This window comes from Scatophagus argus, chromosome 7 (assembly GCF_020382885.2).
Source record: "Scatophagus argus isolate fScaArg1 chromosome 7, fScaArg1.pri, whole genome shotgun sequence".
NCBI lineage: Eukaryota > Metazoa > Chordata > Actinopteri > Scatophagidae > Scatophagus > Scatophagus argus.
Genome location: NC_058499.1, coordinates 13,846,223 through 13,862,708, shown reverse-complemented (window position 1 = coordinate 13,862,708; position 16,486 = coordinate 13,846,223). Strand labels below are relative to the sequence as shown.

The 16,486-nt window shown below is 40.1% G+C and overlaps 3 protein-coding genes across 5 annotated transcripts; 2 read left to right on the top strand and 1 right to left on the bottom strand.

Moving 5' to 3' along the window:
* The first annotated feature begins 55 nt into the window (after positions 1-55).
* On the top strand, positions 56-4,474 carry si:dkey-5i3.5 (uncharacterized protein LOC565091 homolog). Its single transcript, XM_046394263.1, has 4 exons — positions 56-424; positions 874-1,162; positions 2,186-2,432; positions 2,603-4,474. Exons 2-4 carry the CDS (start codon positions 926-928, stop codon positions 2,962-2,964), a joined length of 846 nt encoding a protein of 281 aa, XP_046250219.1. The 5' UTR covers positions 56-424; positions 874-925; the 3' UTR covers positions 2,965-4,474.
* Positions 4,475-5,089: 615 nt separating this feature from the next.
* Positions 5,090-12,492, top strand: rbm28 (RNA binding motif protein 28). 2 transcript variants are annotated; one of them, XM_046394262.1, is made up of 20 exons: positions 5,090-5,425; positions 5,561-5,707; positions 5,797-5,903; positions 5,987-6,062; positions 6,168-6,260; positions 6,340-6,411; positions 6,530-6,638; positions 6,740-6,999; positions 7,090-7,156; positions 7,649-7,758; positions 7,886-7,959; positions 8,094-8,229; positions 8,571-8,635; positions 8,791-8,949; positions 9,184-9,333; positions 9,567-9,641; positions 9,756-9,873; positions 10,690-10,828; positions 11,289-11,403; positions 12,173-12,492. In XM_046394262.1, the coding sequence occupies exons 1-20, from the start codon at positions 5,308-5,310 to the stop codon at positions 12,311-12,313; spliced, it is 2,331 nt and encodes a 776-aa protein (XP_046250218.1). In that variant the 5' UTR covers positions 5,090-5,307; the 3' UTR covers positions 12,314-12,492. The 2 variants fall into 2 exon arrangements, with proteins under 2 accessions (XP_046250218.1, XP_046250217.1); XM_046394261.1 differs by having other exon boundaries at positions 9,756-9,885.
* Positions 12,493-12,755: 263 nt separating this feature from the next.
* Positions 12,756-14,634, bottom strand: LOC124061920 (leptin-like). 2 transcript variants are annotated; one of them, XM_046394265.1, is made up of 3 exons: positions 14,554-14,634; positions 13,768-13,967; positions 12,756-13,672 (listed from the first exon to the last, which is right to left on the bottom strand). In XM_046394265.1, exons 2-3 carry the CDS (start codon positions 13,915-13,917, stop codon positions 13,337-13,339), a joined length of 486 nt encoding a protein of 161 aa, XP_046250221.1. In that variant the 5' UTR covers positions 13,918-13,967; positions 14,554-14,634; the 3' UTR covers positions 12,756-13,336. The 2 variants fall into 2 exon arrangements, with proteins under 2 accessions (XP_046250221.1, XP_046250220.1); XM_046394264.1 differs by lacking the exon at positions 14,554-14,634 and having other exon boundaries at positions 13,768-14,511.
* Between the last annotated feature and the right edge of the window lie 1,852 nt (positions 14,635-16,486).

Here is a 16,486-nt window from a genome sequence, read left to right as displayed (position 1 = left end):
TAGATGGGTTTGTCCACAGCAAATGATTCGCTTCATTTGCTGCGCTGTGTGAAGAAGCCTTGAGTTAATGGTCCAGTACAGGAGCAGAGGCATTACATTAGATTCCCTAACTGGTTAGACCAGGCAAACCAGTTTTCTCTAAACAAGGAGTTCGTTTCCAAAGGAGGGCAGCAGTGCCCATGCGATGCGGCGAACAGCCAACTGAGGATACAAACACACGGATGAAGAAGGAGAAGAGGACGCTAGGGGGCAGCTTTCATTACGTCAACATCAGTATGAGTGGAGACCGACTTTGTTGACTTTGGATTTGTGCTCACTTGAAGAGAGTTAGTTTGTCTTCGTCATCTGAAACTACTGGCAGCAATGCGCTTTCAAAGAGCTCTTCTCCTTTATTAGAGCATCACTGGCACACACTTGAAAACAGGTCAGTTGACAGTCAGCAAACAGAACATAATTATAGATATAACGTTTTGGCGTGAAGTGGAGTTAGCTGCGGCGTGTACATTAGCGTTAAAACACTTTAGAATTTTTCACAGCACGCTTTGGTCTTTGCTAAAAAGTGAAATTTAGATAACCACTCATTGACTGTGAAAACCTATTTCACGTATAACGTTAGCTTTATACCGTTCAATAACGCAGAAGGGAAACTGTAAGCTAACCTGAATGTGTGTTTTTAACCCATTGCTAGCGCTATAGCCTCAACATTAAGACATGGATTAACGTTAACTCTCCGGCTAGCTTAGCTCTAAAGAACAAGCCACCCGCAGAGTTTGTGATTGTTTTGGGTGTGCTATTCAGCACTGCATGCTGCTTTCTCGTCGCCATAGTCTTGTGACTTTTCTTCTTTGTCCGCTTCTCTCCTCTTTTCCGCAGGCACTCGTGTTGCTTTTAAGTGATCCTCTGGAACATCCTGATAGCAGCTGCTATGTTGGGCAGGACAGCCCTGAGCCTAGGCGTTACTGCCCACCGCCTCGGTAAAAATGTCACTTTTTACATAAATGAACTGGCGACTCCGGCCTCGGGATGCCGGACCCAAGCCTCCGAGGACCACAAACCCCTGATGTTGATGCTGCCGTGGTTGGGTTCGCGTCCCCAGGCTGTGGCGAAGTATTGTGAAATCTACTTCCGCACCGGCTTTGATGTGCTTGTGGTAGAAAGTGAGGTAAGGACAGTATGAATCTGTGAACCTTTGCAAAAATTACAAATTAATGTTGATATCGAATACAGTCAGTGTTTTGTATAACCAGCACAAAATTATAAAAAGAGACTTAAAAAAAAAAAGCCAAGAAGAGACTCAGCTGTATTCCGTTTATACTGTATCTCACACATATACCATGCTAATGTGCACTGAAGTCTGACCTGAAACGACCCACATGTACACATTTACAGCGACAGATAAGACATGTGTCGACATCAGTGTTACAAAGTTAAAGGGCTGAGGACAAGCCTGAGGGAAGGTCATGTAATAGGACCTGTTGCTGGCAACATTGTCAGATGCGTGCGAGCAGTCTGAGTCAGTACAAGCTGTTCCCTAATTGTGGTCACATGACCACACAGTGATATACACCCAGGACTCCGTGGACGTGTTCCACTCATATATAAATGGCAGTGATACAAGCTACCACACATGGATGCAAGCAATGTGAGTTTCGTCATGTTTTAAGGAGCCATCAGACACACTGTTTCATTTTCTCCTTCATACAGTCATCACAGTTAACAGCCAAGCTCATTAATATGCAATTTGCATCAGAATCCCAGGTGGATGTTAGTTTGTTACCCAAGGACCATCTCTAACATTGGTTCTTCTGTGATTTACCTTTCATTAATGTAAGGACATAGACATCAGTCCCCTTACATTCAAGTATTACATATTGAATATTCATTCTTAGAATAAAATACATTGTCACTTACAAGACTGTTGGCTCTATGGACATTCAGTGAGATTTTGAATATAGAATGAGAATTTTTTTCGAATTCAAAGATAACGAAACAAGTAATTTAAAGATGGTGGATTCTGTGGCCGGTTTTCGGGCTGTGATATTGACTTTCTGCAGTGCAGTGCTGCAAAAACCTGACGCAAATTCCCACAATCATAATTTTTCTGCTAAATAATTGCACTGACACCCTTAAATGACTTTATCACGACTGTTAAGCAAATGAGGTGTTTCTGCTTGTTTTACACAAGGTCCAAGAGTTCCTGTGGCCTCGCTGGGGTCTAGATCACGGAAGGAGGTTGCTGGAGTTGCTCCAGAGTGAGCGCTTTGTCTCGCGCCCCCTGCTTGTCCATGCCTTCTCTATCGGGGGCTTCACATTTGCTCAGCTGCTGGTGCATCTGTCCCAGGACGTGCAGAAATATCAGGAGCTCATACAGAGGATCAAAGGTCAAGTATATGATAGCTTGGTGGTGGGCTCTCTGGAGACAATGGCCATAGGTCAGTATTAACATGATTCAACACATTCATTTGATTTCACTATTATACATTATGCACACAGCGTGGATCCAAACTTGCATATCTATACATTAAAAGCTACATGTATGAATAGGTGTGTTTTTTTTTTCCAGTGCAATTGAGGGAAGTGTGGTTTTCTTTTCTCCTTACAGGTCTCGGTAAGACTGTTTTTCCACAATGGGAGACACTCATAAAACATACGAGCCTGCTGTATTTCAGCATGTTCAAACGCCAAACAGTGGACTACTTTAACACAAGCATTGATGCGTTTCGGAACAGTCCCGTCACTGCTCCTGCGCTGTTCTTCTTTTGTGAGAACGATCCAATGAGCGACCCACGAGCTATGGAGGAACTGATCGACCATTGGCGGAAGCGCGGGGTGAACATCACAGCCAAAAACTGGGAGGAGTCAACACATGCAGGTCACCTAAAGAGGCACCAACAAGAGTATCTGACCACCCTGAACACTTTCTTTCACTCGCTGTCCATCGGCCCGCTGAAGGCCAAGATGTGAGATGGTTTCATCACACAACATAGTGATTAACTTGACTTTGCTTGTTTTCTGCTTAATCTAAAATGCTTAACGCTTAATCTAATACATACTGTTACAGTGTGTTCATTATAATGATAATAATAATAAACCTTATTTATTACAGAGCTTTTCAAACAGTTACAGAGTGCTTTAAAAGTTTAAAACACATTTAACACATATGGATTGAGTCATATTAAACAATAGAAATACAAAGAATGGGAAAAAAACCCCAGCAATAACAATATATGCTCATAATAAAATGAATGAGTGATTTTGGCAATAAGACAGTGTGCTAGAATTAATAAAAATCTTTTGTGAAAAGATACATTTCAACAAGTGGTTTAAGAGATGTGGGTGACTCTGCAAGACCCTGTGTCTGGGTAGGGACTTCCAGAGCCGAGGGGACCTTCATCGTGAAAGCCCAGTCATCTTTGGTCTTCAGCTGGGACTCTGGAAGATCCAGCAGAGCCCTGGCTGAGGGTCTGAAGTTGCACCATGGCTGATAGGGGAGCTAAACCATGACACGCTTTAAAGGTGAACAGTAAAATGTTCAGTTGCGCCTGTAACTATCCCTGTGAACAGAGATAGTTACAAGCACAATTGCTCTTGGCATTGTGAACTATGGCAAGACAGTTCATTTATATAGCACATTTTATTACAGGTTATTGCAGGTCCAGCAACAAGTGTGATGAGAATATATTTGCTAACTGAGATGAACACACATCTGTTGTTATGCTTCCATTCTGGCGATAGCTGTGAGCATCATCTTACTATGTTTTCCATCCGTCTGCATGGCTCTTCCTCCCCTTTTTTTGTAAATGTGATATCTCAGGAAAGCCTGGAGGGCACAAACATCCACTTAGACTCAAGGATGAGCTTGATGAATTTTGGACAAATTCATATGCAAATGATGAAGTGTGTGTGGTTTACAGCTACAGGTCATACTCAAGATCAAAACTGATTTGTACTTGTGTCTTTGAGAGAAGATTTTATTTCAGCCTTTAATATTTACACAAACAGCTCCAGGGACCATTGATTATTTTAATGGTCTGCCATAGCTTAGAGGAATATTTATTCTTTCACAAGAAATTCCACCATGTTGGTGTTCATTGATGGTGTTTAACAAAACACATCCAGGAATTCCAGATGGCATAATGAGCCTCGGTTGTATCTGTAGAAATGAACGGTGCTATAACAAACTACCAAAATGTCAGATGATGAGTTAGACTTGAAAACTGTTGATGTCTTGTAAAGACTGGCATATGGTCATTATGAAGTTTTACAAATAAATGAGATTTCTGTTGAAGTGGTTGCCCAACATGAAGCTGTGCCTCTGATATTGTAAAACTTTGTGCGTGGTAACTTGAGACTTTGATGCGTGCATGAAACCACAAGTGCTTTTCTGCTTTGTGCAATTAAAACACAAACATTTTTGTAAAGATGTTCTATGTGTAGCTTGAAAAATAAATGTGAAGGCATATTGTTGAAGGTATGAAATTTCTTTTTTCTTTCAGACTTTTTTATAGAAAATTCAAAAATGTAATTTCTGCATGCTGGTGGCTGTGAAAAAACAATATAGGAAATAATTCTTGCCAGCTGCCATCATCTTGTTCAGCAGCTCTCCTCAGTGACACTTCTCTGAGTGTAAAGCCCTACCTCCCTTTCCATTATAACGAGGACTGACTGAACACCTGCACTCCGACACCCTCAAAATAAACATCTGTATATACATAGTGTAAAATGTTCCTGCATTTTATGTGCGTTTATAGTACATTTAGCTCTTTTAAAGCTCTTTTCTAAAGGACTATTCTGCGTAATAGTATACAACTTTTAGTAATATCTACTAATGTACATATTGCAGGATATCTGTATTCAGTACACATTAGAGTTAACATTATAGTCTTATGTTAATCCTATTCTTTCCATGTTGTATATTATACTTCCATATTTTATCTAGTCTGCTTTAATTATTGCACATAACCTGTCTTTCTAATTGTTTTATTTTCTTCAATATACAAATTACAGGGGGAGATGATTTGAACATGTATACCTCCGGACGGTAGGTGGCGGCACACGCCAACTTCTTGCAAATAATTGAGAGAAGCGTGGACTCGAGACCATTTCCGTTAAGCTTCCAAGATGTCTGCCCACATATGTAAACATGCGACTTAATCTGGAAGCTACTGGCGTTCATATTTAATAGTTTAATATCAACTCACAAAACGCGTTCGTTAACAAACAGACATCCGTTTGTGGGTTATTAACGTCACTGAGCCCGAACGGCAAAATTAGCGAACTATCGTTAGCGTTAGCAAGGCAGCAGCCATGTCAGCGCAGACCATTTTCGTTAATTCTCTGCCTGCTTCAGCTACAAACGACCGGTTGGGGGAAATATTCTCTGAAATTGGTCCGATAAAGCAATGCTTCGTGGTCAGAGAGAAAGGTGAGGTTATCATTGTTTTTTAGTCGGGGTCTTTTACTTGATAACAATAAAACGTATTCTTATATATGTTGATCTAAACACCGTACACAGTAATAGTCCCAGTAAATAATTAAAACGTTTTTATTTATAAACCAGGCACAGAAAAATGTCGAGGATTTGGTTATGTCACCTATTCCATGAAAGAAGATGCACAGCGAGCCTTGAAAGAAATAAAAGAATACGACGGACAGAGGCTTTCTCTGTCAGTGGCGAAAAAGAAAATACAAGACAAAAAGAAAACAGGTGTGTAAAAAGCAATGTTCGGAAACTAGCAACTGCGAGAGCTCACACGCTGTGTCTGCTCGATGACCTTACTCATGTCTTTCATGTAGCACCGAAAGAGCCACCTGCAGCACCAAAGGAAAAGGAGCAGAAAACCATAGGATTCAGGAAAAACAAGCTCAAAGCGAGGCTCATCATAAGAAACCTCAGTTTTCAGGTGCGGTGTGATACAGAATTGTGAAATGCAGCAACTGAACAAGCACACCTTGAGTTACATGCATGACATGTCTTGTGTTACAGTGCTCAGAAGATGAGCTGAAGCAAGTTTGTGGCAAGTTTGGAACGGTTCTTGAGACCAAAATTCCCCTCAAGCCTGGTAAAAATAGGTTTTAATTCTTATGATACAGGCAATGTTTAATCCCCGAATAGACACTGGTTACTGGTTATTTTCTTATGATGCTTATTTTTTTTTCTCGTACAGATGGAAATATGCGAGGATTTGCGTTTGTCCTGTTTAAAAATGTCTGCGAGGCAGGGAGAGCGCTTAATGCTCTGAACCTGAAAGAGATAAAAGGTCAGTGAATGAGACACATTATTGTGAGATGTGAGGAAACACTGTGCATTGCTGACACTCTGCTTTGTTTAATTCACAGGTCGGCAGGTAGCAGTTGACTGGGCTGTGCCTAAGAACCAGTTTATTGCCACACAGACATCCTCAAGTGCAGGTAATTTTAACATGAAAAGTGACAAGAGGACTCTTTGTGTCTTCTGATAGTCATCAGAAGATATGTGTACAACAAAACAAAAATAGTGAACATTAACTCTGTTTTGTTTCCCTAATAGGAGATAAGAATACAGTGCAGGCAACCACAAAACACTCAGAAAGCGTCCCAGAGAGTGACACTGAAGAGGAGGATGAAGAAAAGAATCAAGCAGCACCTAAGAAGAAAAAGTGTGGACTTCGAAAATGTGTAGCTCTGATAATATACCACAAAGTGTAAAAAAGAAAACCAATAAAACCTGCTCAACTTTGTGTGCAAAATGTTTCCACAGAGTCACCTCCAAACCAGCCATGCCGCAGGTAGAGCAATCCCAGTCAGATGATGAAGATGACAGTGAAGAACAAGACAGTGAGGGGGAGGAGATGGAGGAGGAGGAAGAAGAAGAAGATGATGATGATGATGATGATGTGTCCCAGGAGGGAGAAGATGATGATGCTGAGGGTAGCCTTGATTCAAATGATGATGATGATGATGAAGAAGAAAGTCAGGATGAAGATGATGATGATGATGACGACGAAGACGATGAATCAGGTAAGTTGTTGATATTGTTGCATGCAGTGTGAATATTTTCCTTTGTTTAATATCTTTTTGACACGGTTGATCTGCCATTTTTATCTCTAGCTCAAAAGAAAGCCTCAAGGAAGCCTCTTCATTCAGATGTGAACGAGGGCAGAACAATTTTCATCAGGTTTGAAATTCTTCACACTAGTTACTCTTAAACCTGCTCTCATTTATCTTACAGTTCATAGTCATTTATCACCATATTTGCTTCATATTCTGATGTAATTCTAAAACATTTGGAAATATATCAAGTCATTTAGTGGTTGTGTTTGCAGATTTGCATATTATAGAACTTTGGTTTTCAATCTGGGCTCCTTGAGTGGGCTCCAGGGGGTCCCTAGGCTAAAGGAGAATAATTTATTTTCACTCTGTAATTTCATCCACAGCTGCAGGATGTGTGACTTTTTTGATCATGAGTTTCATACACTTTCCTGTAATAAAATATCTAAAATCTAAAAAAATCAAACTGAGTTCTGTGGGCTGATTTGTGTCAGTTCAGGAGTCCTTGATGTGAAACAGTTGGATGGCTACTGTCATAGAAGAGTGGGCTGTTGGCCTTGGCAGGGGTATGCGCTCTCCAAGTGCATTTCTAGTTCATTTTTTTTCCTTTCTGTTTTAGAAACCTGTCCTTTGACACAGAGGAAGAGGGTCTTGAGGAGGTTCTCCTACAGTATGGAGAGCTTAACTACGTAAAGATTGTCATCCACCCAGACACAGAACATTCAAAAGGTCAGTCAGCAGTGCTTGAATGAAATCCTGTTATCTCTCTCTCTCTCTCTCTCTCTCTCTCTCTCTCTCTCTCTCTTCTTTGAGAAAACTTGCCGATTAACTCATTTTGACTTTGTTATTTTGCCAGGCTGTGCATTTGCTCAGTTCAAGACTAAAGAGGCTGCAGAAAGATGCATTGCTGCGGCACAGGATGAGTCAGAGGTAATGTGCAATCTCATATGGGTTCAGTGCTGTGTAATTAATGATCTTTTTATGTCACAGCATCTTTTGTTGTCCTGTTTTGACCAGTGAGTTGATGTTGCTGCCTTTGTTGTAACATTTTGGTGTTGGCACAGGGTGGTGGCATCCGTGTAGATGGCAGAAAGTTGTTCATTGTTGCAGCAGTGAGCAGAGAAGATGCTTCTAAGCTGAAAGTGAGCAAGGTGAAAGTAGAAACGGGTACCCGGAACCTGTACTTGGCCAGAGAGGGATGTGAGTAAACCCATTTCATGCTTGGTGATACGTTATTCACTGGTGATACTAAAGGTGTCGCCTCATGCGGAATCTGTAACGTTATACGTGAAAACTGTGAACCAAGATGTCAGTGTGAGACTTTAGTCACGATACTGTTAATACTGTTAAATGTGGAGACAATAAAGAAGATCCTCTTAAGTAAGTCACGGTGTGTTGACAGCCACTTAAGAAAGCCATGTCTGTTTTAAGACGTTCCTGTTGTCTTATTGAAATAGATTTATTTGTTATATTGCTTTGCTGAATTGCTTCATAATCTGTTCTTTCACTGTTTGTTATTCTCTTCTGACCGCAACACCCAGTGGTCCGTGCTGGAACCAAGCCTGCCGAGGGCGTGTCTGAAGCAGACATGATCAAAAGAGCCAGGGTGAGTTTGTTTTTGAGTCGTTCACCTTTTTTTGACTTTTCTACTCGGAGAGCAGTTTTGAATGCATGATAGTTTGTCTTACGCTTGTCAAATCTCACATGACTTTGTTGAAGACTATGCTGATATGTATATTGGTTGTTGTCCATTTTCTTTAGTTTGAAAATTTAAAGAGGACCAAGCTTCGGGACATTGGTGTCTACGTATCAAAGACCCGTCTGTGCATCCATAACCTTCCCAAGTCAGTGGACAATAAAAAACTCAAAGCACTCTGCCTCCAAGCACTAAAGGGGAACAAGGGAGTCTTCATCACAGAGGTGAGAAATAAAACTGTATGCTGACATTTATATATACAATGGCATTGCATTGTTATATATCTTTATCATTCATCTGCAGCTTTGTAAACATTTCTGGAAAGAGTTTAGTGTCAGCAGAATTTCTAAATATTAGACTAAAGAAAACATTGTGCCTGTGTGCCCAGTAGGGGGTGTTGTTGTTGTTCTTATTCATGCTTTTTTAAATTTGCGTGCTTACTCTTTCTACTTTTTTAGTGTCGGGTGATGTACGACAAGAAGCCAGTCAAGGGTCAGGTGATGGGTCAGTCGTTAGGTTATGGCTTTGTTCAGTTCCGGGACCATGAACATGCTCTCAGCACACTTCGTTACCTTAACAACAACCCCATCATCTTTGGCTCACACAAGGTACATTTTAGCAATAGACTCCTTAAGTGTTGAAGTCTTTATCAGTGTGTTTTTGCTACGTTGCCACTATATTCATTTGCCCTTTTTGTTAGACTTAACATTACAGTGTCTTTTTGGTTTGGCACATTAAATTATAGACTATATAGAATTATAGATTATAGACCAAAAAATATTTTCCTGGACCGCAAGCAGTCCTGTTTTACTGAAACACAACATTTTATGTCATCCTGCAGAGACCTATTGTTGAGTTCTCCCTAGAGGATTCAAGGAAACTCAAAATAAAAGAAATGCGACAACAGAAAAACAAGGTCAGTCTATTTGTATCAATTTGTGTGAACACCTTAGTTTCTCCATTTAAATTGAAAAATATATTTTTTTAAAACAAAAACCCTGTTTTGTTTTTGTGTGTGTTTTTTTTGTAGGAGTTTTCCAGAAATCGCTCATTTAAAGGAGGAGCGAAACCTCAGTCCGAGACTGCCGGGGGTGGAAAAGGACCTAAGAAAGGTGGAAATAAAGCACAGTCCTCATCAGAGCAGCCAGGTATTGAGAGAGGTGTGAAAGTATTATTTCTGTATTTACAGAATTATATTTAGAACATATAAGTTTATTGTAATCCTTTATTAACATTTCATCAGCAGAGCTGACTGGTCGCAGTTTAGTTTTCAATATTGGAAATAACATTTCAATGTGTCAAAATGTCATTTGATTAGTTAAAATATTAATTTAACTGTAATCTGTAAAACTGTAAAACAATTTAGTGAGCAACAAATATTTTCAGTCATAGAAATGACATTTCAACTTGTCAAAGTTGAACAGTAAGTACTTTTTCACTATATATATATATATATATAGATATATATATATATATATATAGATATATATATATATAGATAGATATATATATATATAATAGATATATATAAAATAAGCATTTTTAAGGAATGTGAGTAGTGGAAATGTAATTTCACATTACAGTTCAATTTCTAATATGGCTGACGTACCATTTCAAATATGCTCCTTAAATCAGCATTTATATTCAGATATATATGTGCAACTAGTGGACTTTCTTTTGTTCATTTCTGACCAGTTATGGAAAGAGTTATAGATATCTCGGATATCAAATTATTTGTTGGATTGGAATTCTAAGTTAAAAAATTGTTTATCCACAACTGCTGTTACAAATACTGATGCAGATGGCCTTGAATTGATTGCTGTTTTCCTGGACAGTTTTTGATGGGAAAACACCTGCTTTGATACCTGCTTTTTTGCATGTTTGTTGGACTGCTTCTGTTGAAACAAAGTGCATACAGAGCTACTGTCTGATTTTAACCCCACCCACTTTCCTTTTTTTATTAGCTCTTCCTCAGCACCAGAAACAAGACAGACGCTATTTCGGCTTCATGACCAACCCGGAGGTCGAACATGTAGATTTGGCGGACGGAAAGAAACGGAGGAAGGTTCTTGCATTCCCTTCCCATCGTGGACCTAAGATCAGGTACAGTTTTTATTGCCTTGACTGGTCTCTTGTTTACAATGCACTGTGTAACACTCAGTGGTTAAGCAGATAAATTTCAATAACAGAATTCATAATGCTTACATTTTGAGGATGTAGGTAAAATAACACAGACATCAGACAATGAGCTTCTCTGTTGTGTAAACACAGCAAAATCACCTGACTGTGCTCTTATTCAGCTGAGCCGGTTTGCGTTTTGTATTCTTTTTTTAACTTGACAAAACTACCTTGGGCTTGCACCATTTTCCTTTTACTCCCTCTTTACTCCCTCGCTTCTTGCTTGTTTTGAGTTTGTAGGTGTGGATTTTGCTCTTGTGCAATTGCAGATGTGTCTTATGTTCGTGCAACGGCTGAAGTATCAGAGTCAAGCAGTCTAAATAATAAAACAATTTGGAATTTCGTTGCTGGCTTTAATAACTCATCAGGCTTACATCCTTTGCAGAATGCGTGACAAAGGAAAGCAAAAGGCTCCGCCACCCAAACAAGCAAGGCCTGGATCCAGCAGGAAAGAGCATCAAAGACGACAAATGGAAAAGCCCACACAGCCCAAAAACCAGGTTCATAATTACTCTGTGTATATGCTTACTCATAAGGTCATATTAACAGAACATCTTGTGGCAATCATAGCTGCTTGCCACCGATTCATTAGAAACTACTGAAAACCTCAAGATGCATTTCAGCACAAAGAAACAGGCTCCAACATGTGTGAAGTTAAGAGGTAGTTGAGAATATTTCTTCCTTGAAGGCTTCCAAAAGAAGCCAAAACAGGACTAAAACTGGCCACAGTCTGGGCCAGTAGAACTTAATTGTTACACTCCTTTGCTGAATTGCTTTCACTGTATGTTATTCTCGTCTGACTGTAACACCCAGTGGCCCATGCTGGAACTAAGGCTCTTTTGAAAGATTTAAAAGCTTTCAACTTAAAGTTTAAAGCATAGTTAGTTCTATGGATAGAACTAACAGCCAATCACACAGCAGAAATAAACGTGGGAACAGACAGTCACTATGCTGCTTCTCTGTCTCCACTCTTACTGTGGGGGCGGAGCTACGATCGTCCGCAGACAGCAGCTTATAGCAACGCCCACAGCGAAGGTCATGAAACGGATTTTAGAATACATTCATCATTTTTCTTGTGAGTGAACTTGTGTACATCAGGCTTATTAAAGTGAATTATGATGTACATTTGAAGCGTTACCATATCTTACTTTGGACAGGACTGGTCTCTTCCAGCAGTGACATTTAACTCTTCGTTTTTAAAACAAGAACGTATCGGTTTGGTGGCAGTTTATTACACCTCATGACTGTCTTTATTGTGTTATCTTTCAGAAGGTCAAAACAGCAAAGAAGCATTCCAAGAGCAGGGATGTGGACCGTTTTGACAGCCTGGTGGATCAGTACAAGAAGAAACTGATGGGTTACAGTAACAAGAGCAGCAACATGAAAAGAAACAAGTGGTTTGATAGTTAATGCTGTTCGTGTGTGAAGGAGTGAATGTCAGCATCCTGAGCTTTTACAGTCATAAATTTGTTTGTACAGCGTAGTTTATAATTCCCACCTCATTTATCCTGTTCCTGCATTTCTGTAATCCGTGCTGATTTTTATTTTTTACTACTAAAATAAAACATGTAAGGGTGGTGAAAACTCTTTGAATTTGTCTGTACATTACTGTGTGAAATCTGTGTTTGGTGCATTCACAGATACCCCCATTCATCGTGATAGCTGTTGTTACACTCGGTGGTAACGAGTTAATCATAAGCCGGTATCTCTGGATAAACACTTCCCACTCACGAACCCTGAATGTACAAAATACAGCAAGAGATGACATCAGATTTGAACCCGGTCTACGTGCCTTTCTCATGTGGTCTTTTTTGCCTCATCTTTTACTCATTACACAACGCTGACACAGTTACATGTTACAATTATTTATTCATAGTTCATATTCAGTATTTGCAAAAAAATAGTCAACTGTACAAAAATAGTCTAAATATCATCTGCAAATATAAATAGCCATTTTGGAAGAGCTGAAAAAGTTTCTGTTTCCCATTCTTGTTGTCCTTGTAGTAGTGTTGTACAAACACGTAATATTCTTGGCAAGTTCCAGCCTGGTTTTCAGGAATTTCCAGGAATGACATTACAGCTCACTGTGACATTTCCTCGAGCTGTAATCATCCTTATGCAGCTGATTCATGACTGTATTAATGTAATATTAATGTTACAGATCAATATTTTTCACCCACTGTTGATACAACAGGTGAAATAATACAAACCTATAAGCAGCTGATTCAGTCATTCGGATGAAAAGTATGTTTTCTGTCTCAAAATACACATTTTCTTAATACAATATATAAATAAATACATGTGTGTATAAATAAGTGCATGTTCAAGAATAAATTTCCTTCAAGACACTGAAGTCAGACATCGCAGATGCAGACTCAGCAAATCTAAAACTCAGCCCTGCGACTTATAAATATTGGTCCTAATGTCTGTCTTTCAGCAAGTCTCAAGTTGATCCAGATTTTTCAGCAGCAGATTGAGGAACTCCTTCACCCTCATGAGGGCCTCAATGCTCACAGTGTGAATGAACGCTTTCCTACTCTGTAGTTCTTGCAGAGGCCCCGGCACTGAAGGCTTTGGCCGCTGCTCGCTGCAGTGACCCTGACGCCACTGATCCAGGTATCCCGTCAGTGAAGAGATGTCAAACTTGATCTGCGAGACGCCGTTAAAAGTGTCAGAGATCAGGCTGTTATAACCCTCCAAGACTGCCACTATGGAGGAAGGTCCACCCAGATCATCAGCAGGCGGGCTGAGTGTCAGGCCAACGGGGACCTGCAGCAAGAGACCAAACACAATCCAGTCAAAAACACAGCAACTTTAGTAAACGCTTCAGGTTCTGTGTGACAGTAAACAGCCACAAATATTACCTGGAAGTCCCTGTTCAGCCGAACCACCAGCTGCTCAGCCATCCATTTCACTTTGGATTTCATGTTCACTACTTCCGTGGGGAGAGGAGCAGCCGTACCCACACTTAAAAGTTGCAGCAGAGAAAACAGGAGGGCCAGCGTGTAGTCCATATTTGTGGTGTTTGTCAAGATGCACAGAATTCAGAACAACACAGGTATCCCTAGAAGGGAATTGAAATGGGACGTTATCAGAGATCGTGTAGATTATTGTCCACTTTAATGTCGTTTGCAGTTATCCATCTCTCACTTGCTGTTTCACCATAGTGTCATCTCACTAAGACAGCAAGCGTGAGTTCAGATCTGCATGTCATCATTTTATGCCTATACACAAGCTTTCTTCCAGTAATTTGCTCAGTATGTTTGATTATGGCAGCAAATATTTGTAATAGAGACACCTGTGAATTTCTGACTGTGTCACAGGTACAAAGATCACAGACTTTGGCTGACAGAATTATTCTCAACCCCCGGTTTTTCAAATCTCTGCTCTGTGCCCTGTGAGAGATAGCCTGACACACAGACACCACACTCTTTTCTACAAACAGCATCTCACCTGTGACTAACTTCTATTACAAATAAATCTAGCATTCACACATCCCAGAAAGATATTAACTGTTAGACAAACAAATGCACTGATGAATGGAGAAAGACCAAGTTTGAATAAGAACACAGACTGTGTGACAAAGATAGAAGAGTTGAAGCATAAATAAAGGAGATGGCAAATGAGATGAAGAGGAGAGTTAACCTTACCTTGGTTGGTGTCTGAGTGTAAGTCACTGTTAGGGCTCCATCGCGGTATCTTATAGTGGAGGGCTGTTGACTCATCTCTTACTCACCTCTCTCCGACCCCCCCACCCCCTCCCCCCTCCACCCTCCACCATCCACCCCCTGCCCCCCCATCCACCCCCTCACTTACCTCTCTCCATCTCATACCCCTGAATACTCCTGGTGGCGCTGCATGGGACGAGAAAGAGAAACAAGTAGAAATATATTTATGGTAACTGCCCTGTGAGAAGTTGATCAAAATTAGAAAATATTTGTCTTCACTTCTTCTCCTTAGGAAAAAAAAAAAACTGTGTCTTGCTTTCACAGTAGCTACTCAACAACTTCAGCAGCAGTTGGTGAAATGTCTGCTTTCATGTTTAAATGTGATAATGTTCTGCTTTTTGATGTAGAGCTTTAACAGTAGCACAACAACAACAATTTTTCTAATTTTGTGACTGCCAAGAAAACGTAGAAAACGTTTGCTGCTCAATGTGCCATATATGTCATATCCGGTGCTGACATTCACTATCTTCACTGCTTGTTCTAAACATTACCCAATGCAGCCAGGTGCCAAGATCAGTTATATCAGTATTTATTCGGAACCATCACTCAGTTTGTGTATACACACCTGTGCAGTAAAAGGAAAGAGAGAGAAAAGAAGAAATGAAACAGTGAAACAAACAAACGAATGAATGAAAACAAACAAACAGCACATAAAGTACTCATATTAAACAACATATAAAGAAAATTCTTGAATATATAAATGAGCTTCACCTAATAAATTGACACTCCTGAGCTGCATGTCTTTATATCTTTGGATATGTTCCTGAATCTGAATGTGCATTATATAGACAGTATTTGGACACACCTCTTTATAATCAAATTTGGGTGTAGTATGGTGCTGTTTTTCAGGGGTCTGGCTCAGCCCCTTTACTTCTAGTAAAGGAGAGTCTTAATGCCTCAGGATACCAAGACATTTTGGACAATGCTATGCCGCCCACCCCACGTCAACAGCCCAAGGAAAGTCCTCCTTCACCCCAGCAACAACTGCGCCCCAGGCCACAAAGCAAGGTCCACAAAGACATGGCCTCAGACATAGCCTTCCCAGAAATGCAGAAGCTGCCACAGCTGCAAAGGGGGGGCGAACTCTACACCACTGTCCATGTGATGTTACCAAAGTACCAGTTGGTCTAATGGCCAAGTGTTCCAATACATTTGTCTATATAGTGCTTATTTATCACAGGACATGATTCATTTTGATTTTCGTTGGTTGAATTTGCAATTTCTTGCATAAACAGTTCAATATGATTGCATCACTACCTATCAAATATCAAAAACAGATTTTCATTGACCTCCAGCAGCTCATACAGTATCTGAGTCACAGGGCAAACATCTGCTCACACATACCTTGCACATATTTGCTGCAACAAAAACATGTTTCTAATGTATTATGATGGCTGAAACAAAAATGCAGTCCAACTCATGATCTCAGATATAGAATGGACCTAAGCTGATGTTTATCTGAGCATTTTCATTTTTAACCTGAGGAAATCATCCCGCACGATCTGTTCTGGTCCACTCTGACAGATTAGGAACACGATGTTCTGAACGTAGTCCAGTCGGCAGTTACATTTTCTCTAAAACGTATTGAGAAAAGCAAAATAATAGTGAAGTGCAGTCTTTTGTTGGTGACAGATATCCATGAAGTGATTGTGATGCGTACATGGTGATATATTCTGATTACATGACCTAATGTGGCTGCCAATACTCCATACAAATGATCATGTTTTCAGTAACACACACAAAGCAGTAGTCTCACATACACAGGATGGATGCACACTTCCCAAAGTGGTATTCAGATGTCATAAATGAAGTTCTGCTGAACTTAGGCTGAAGTGGAGTCATCCACAACAATGAT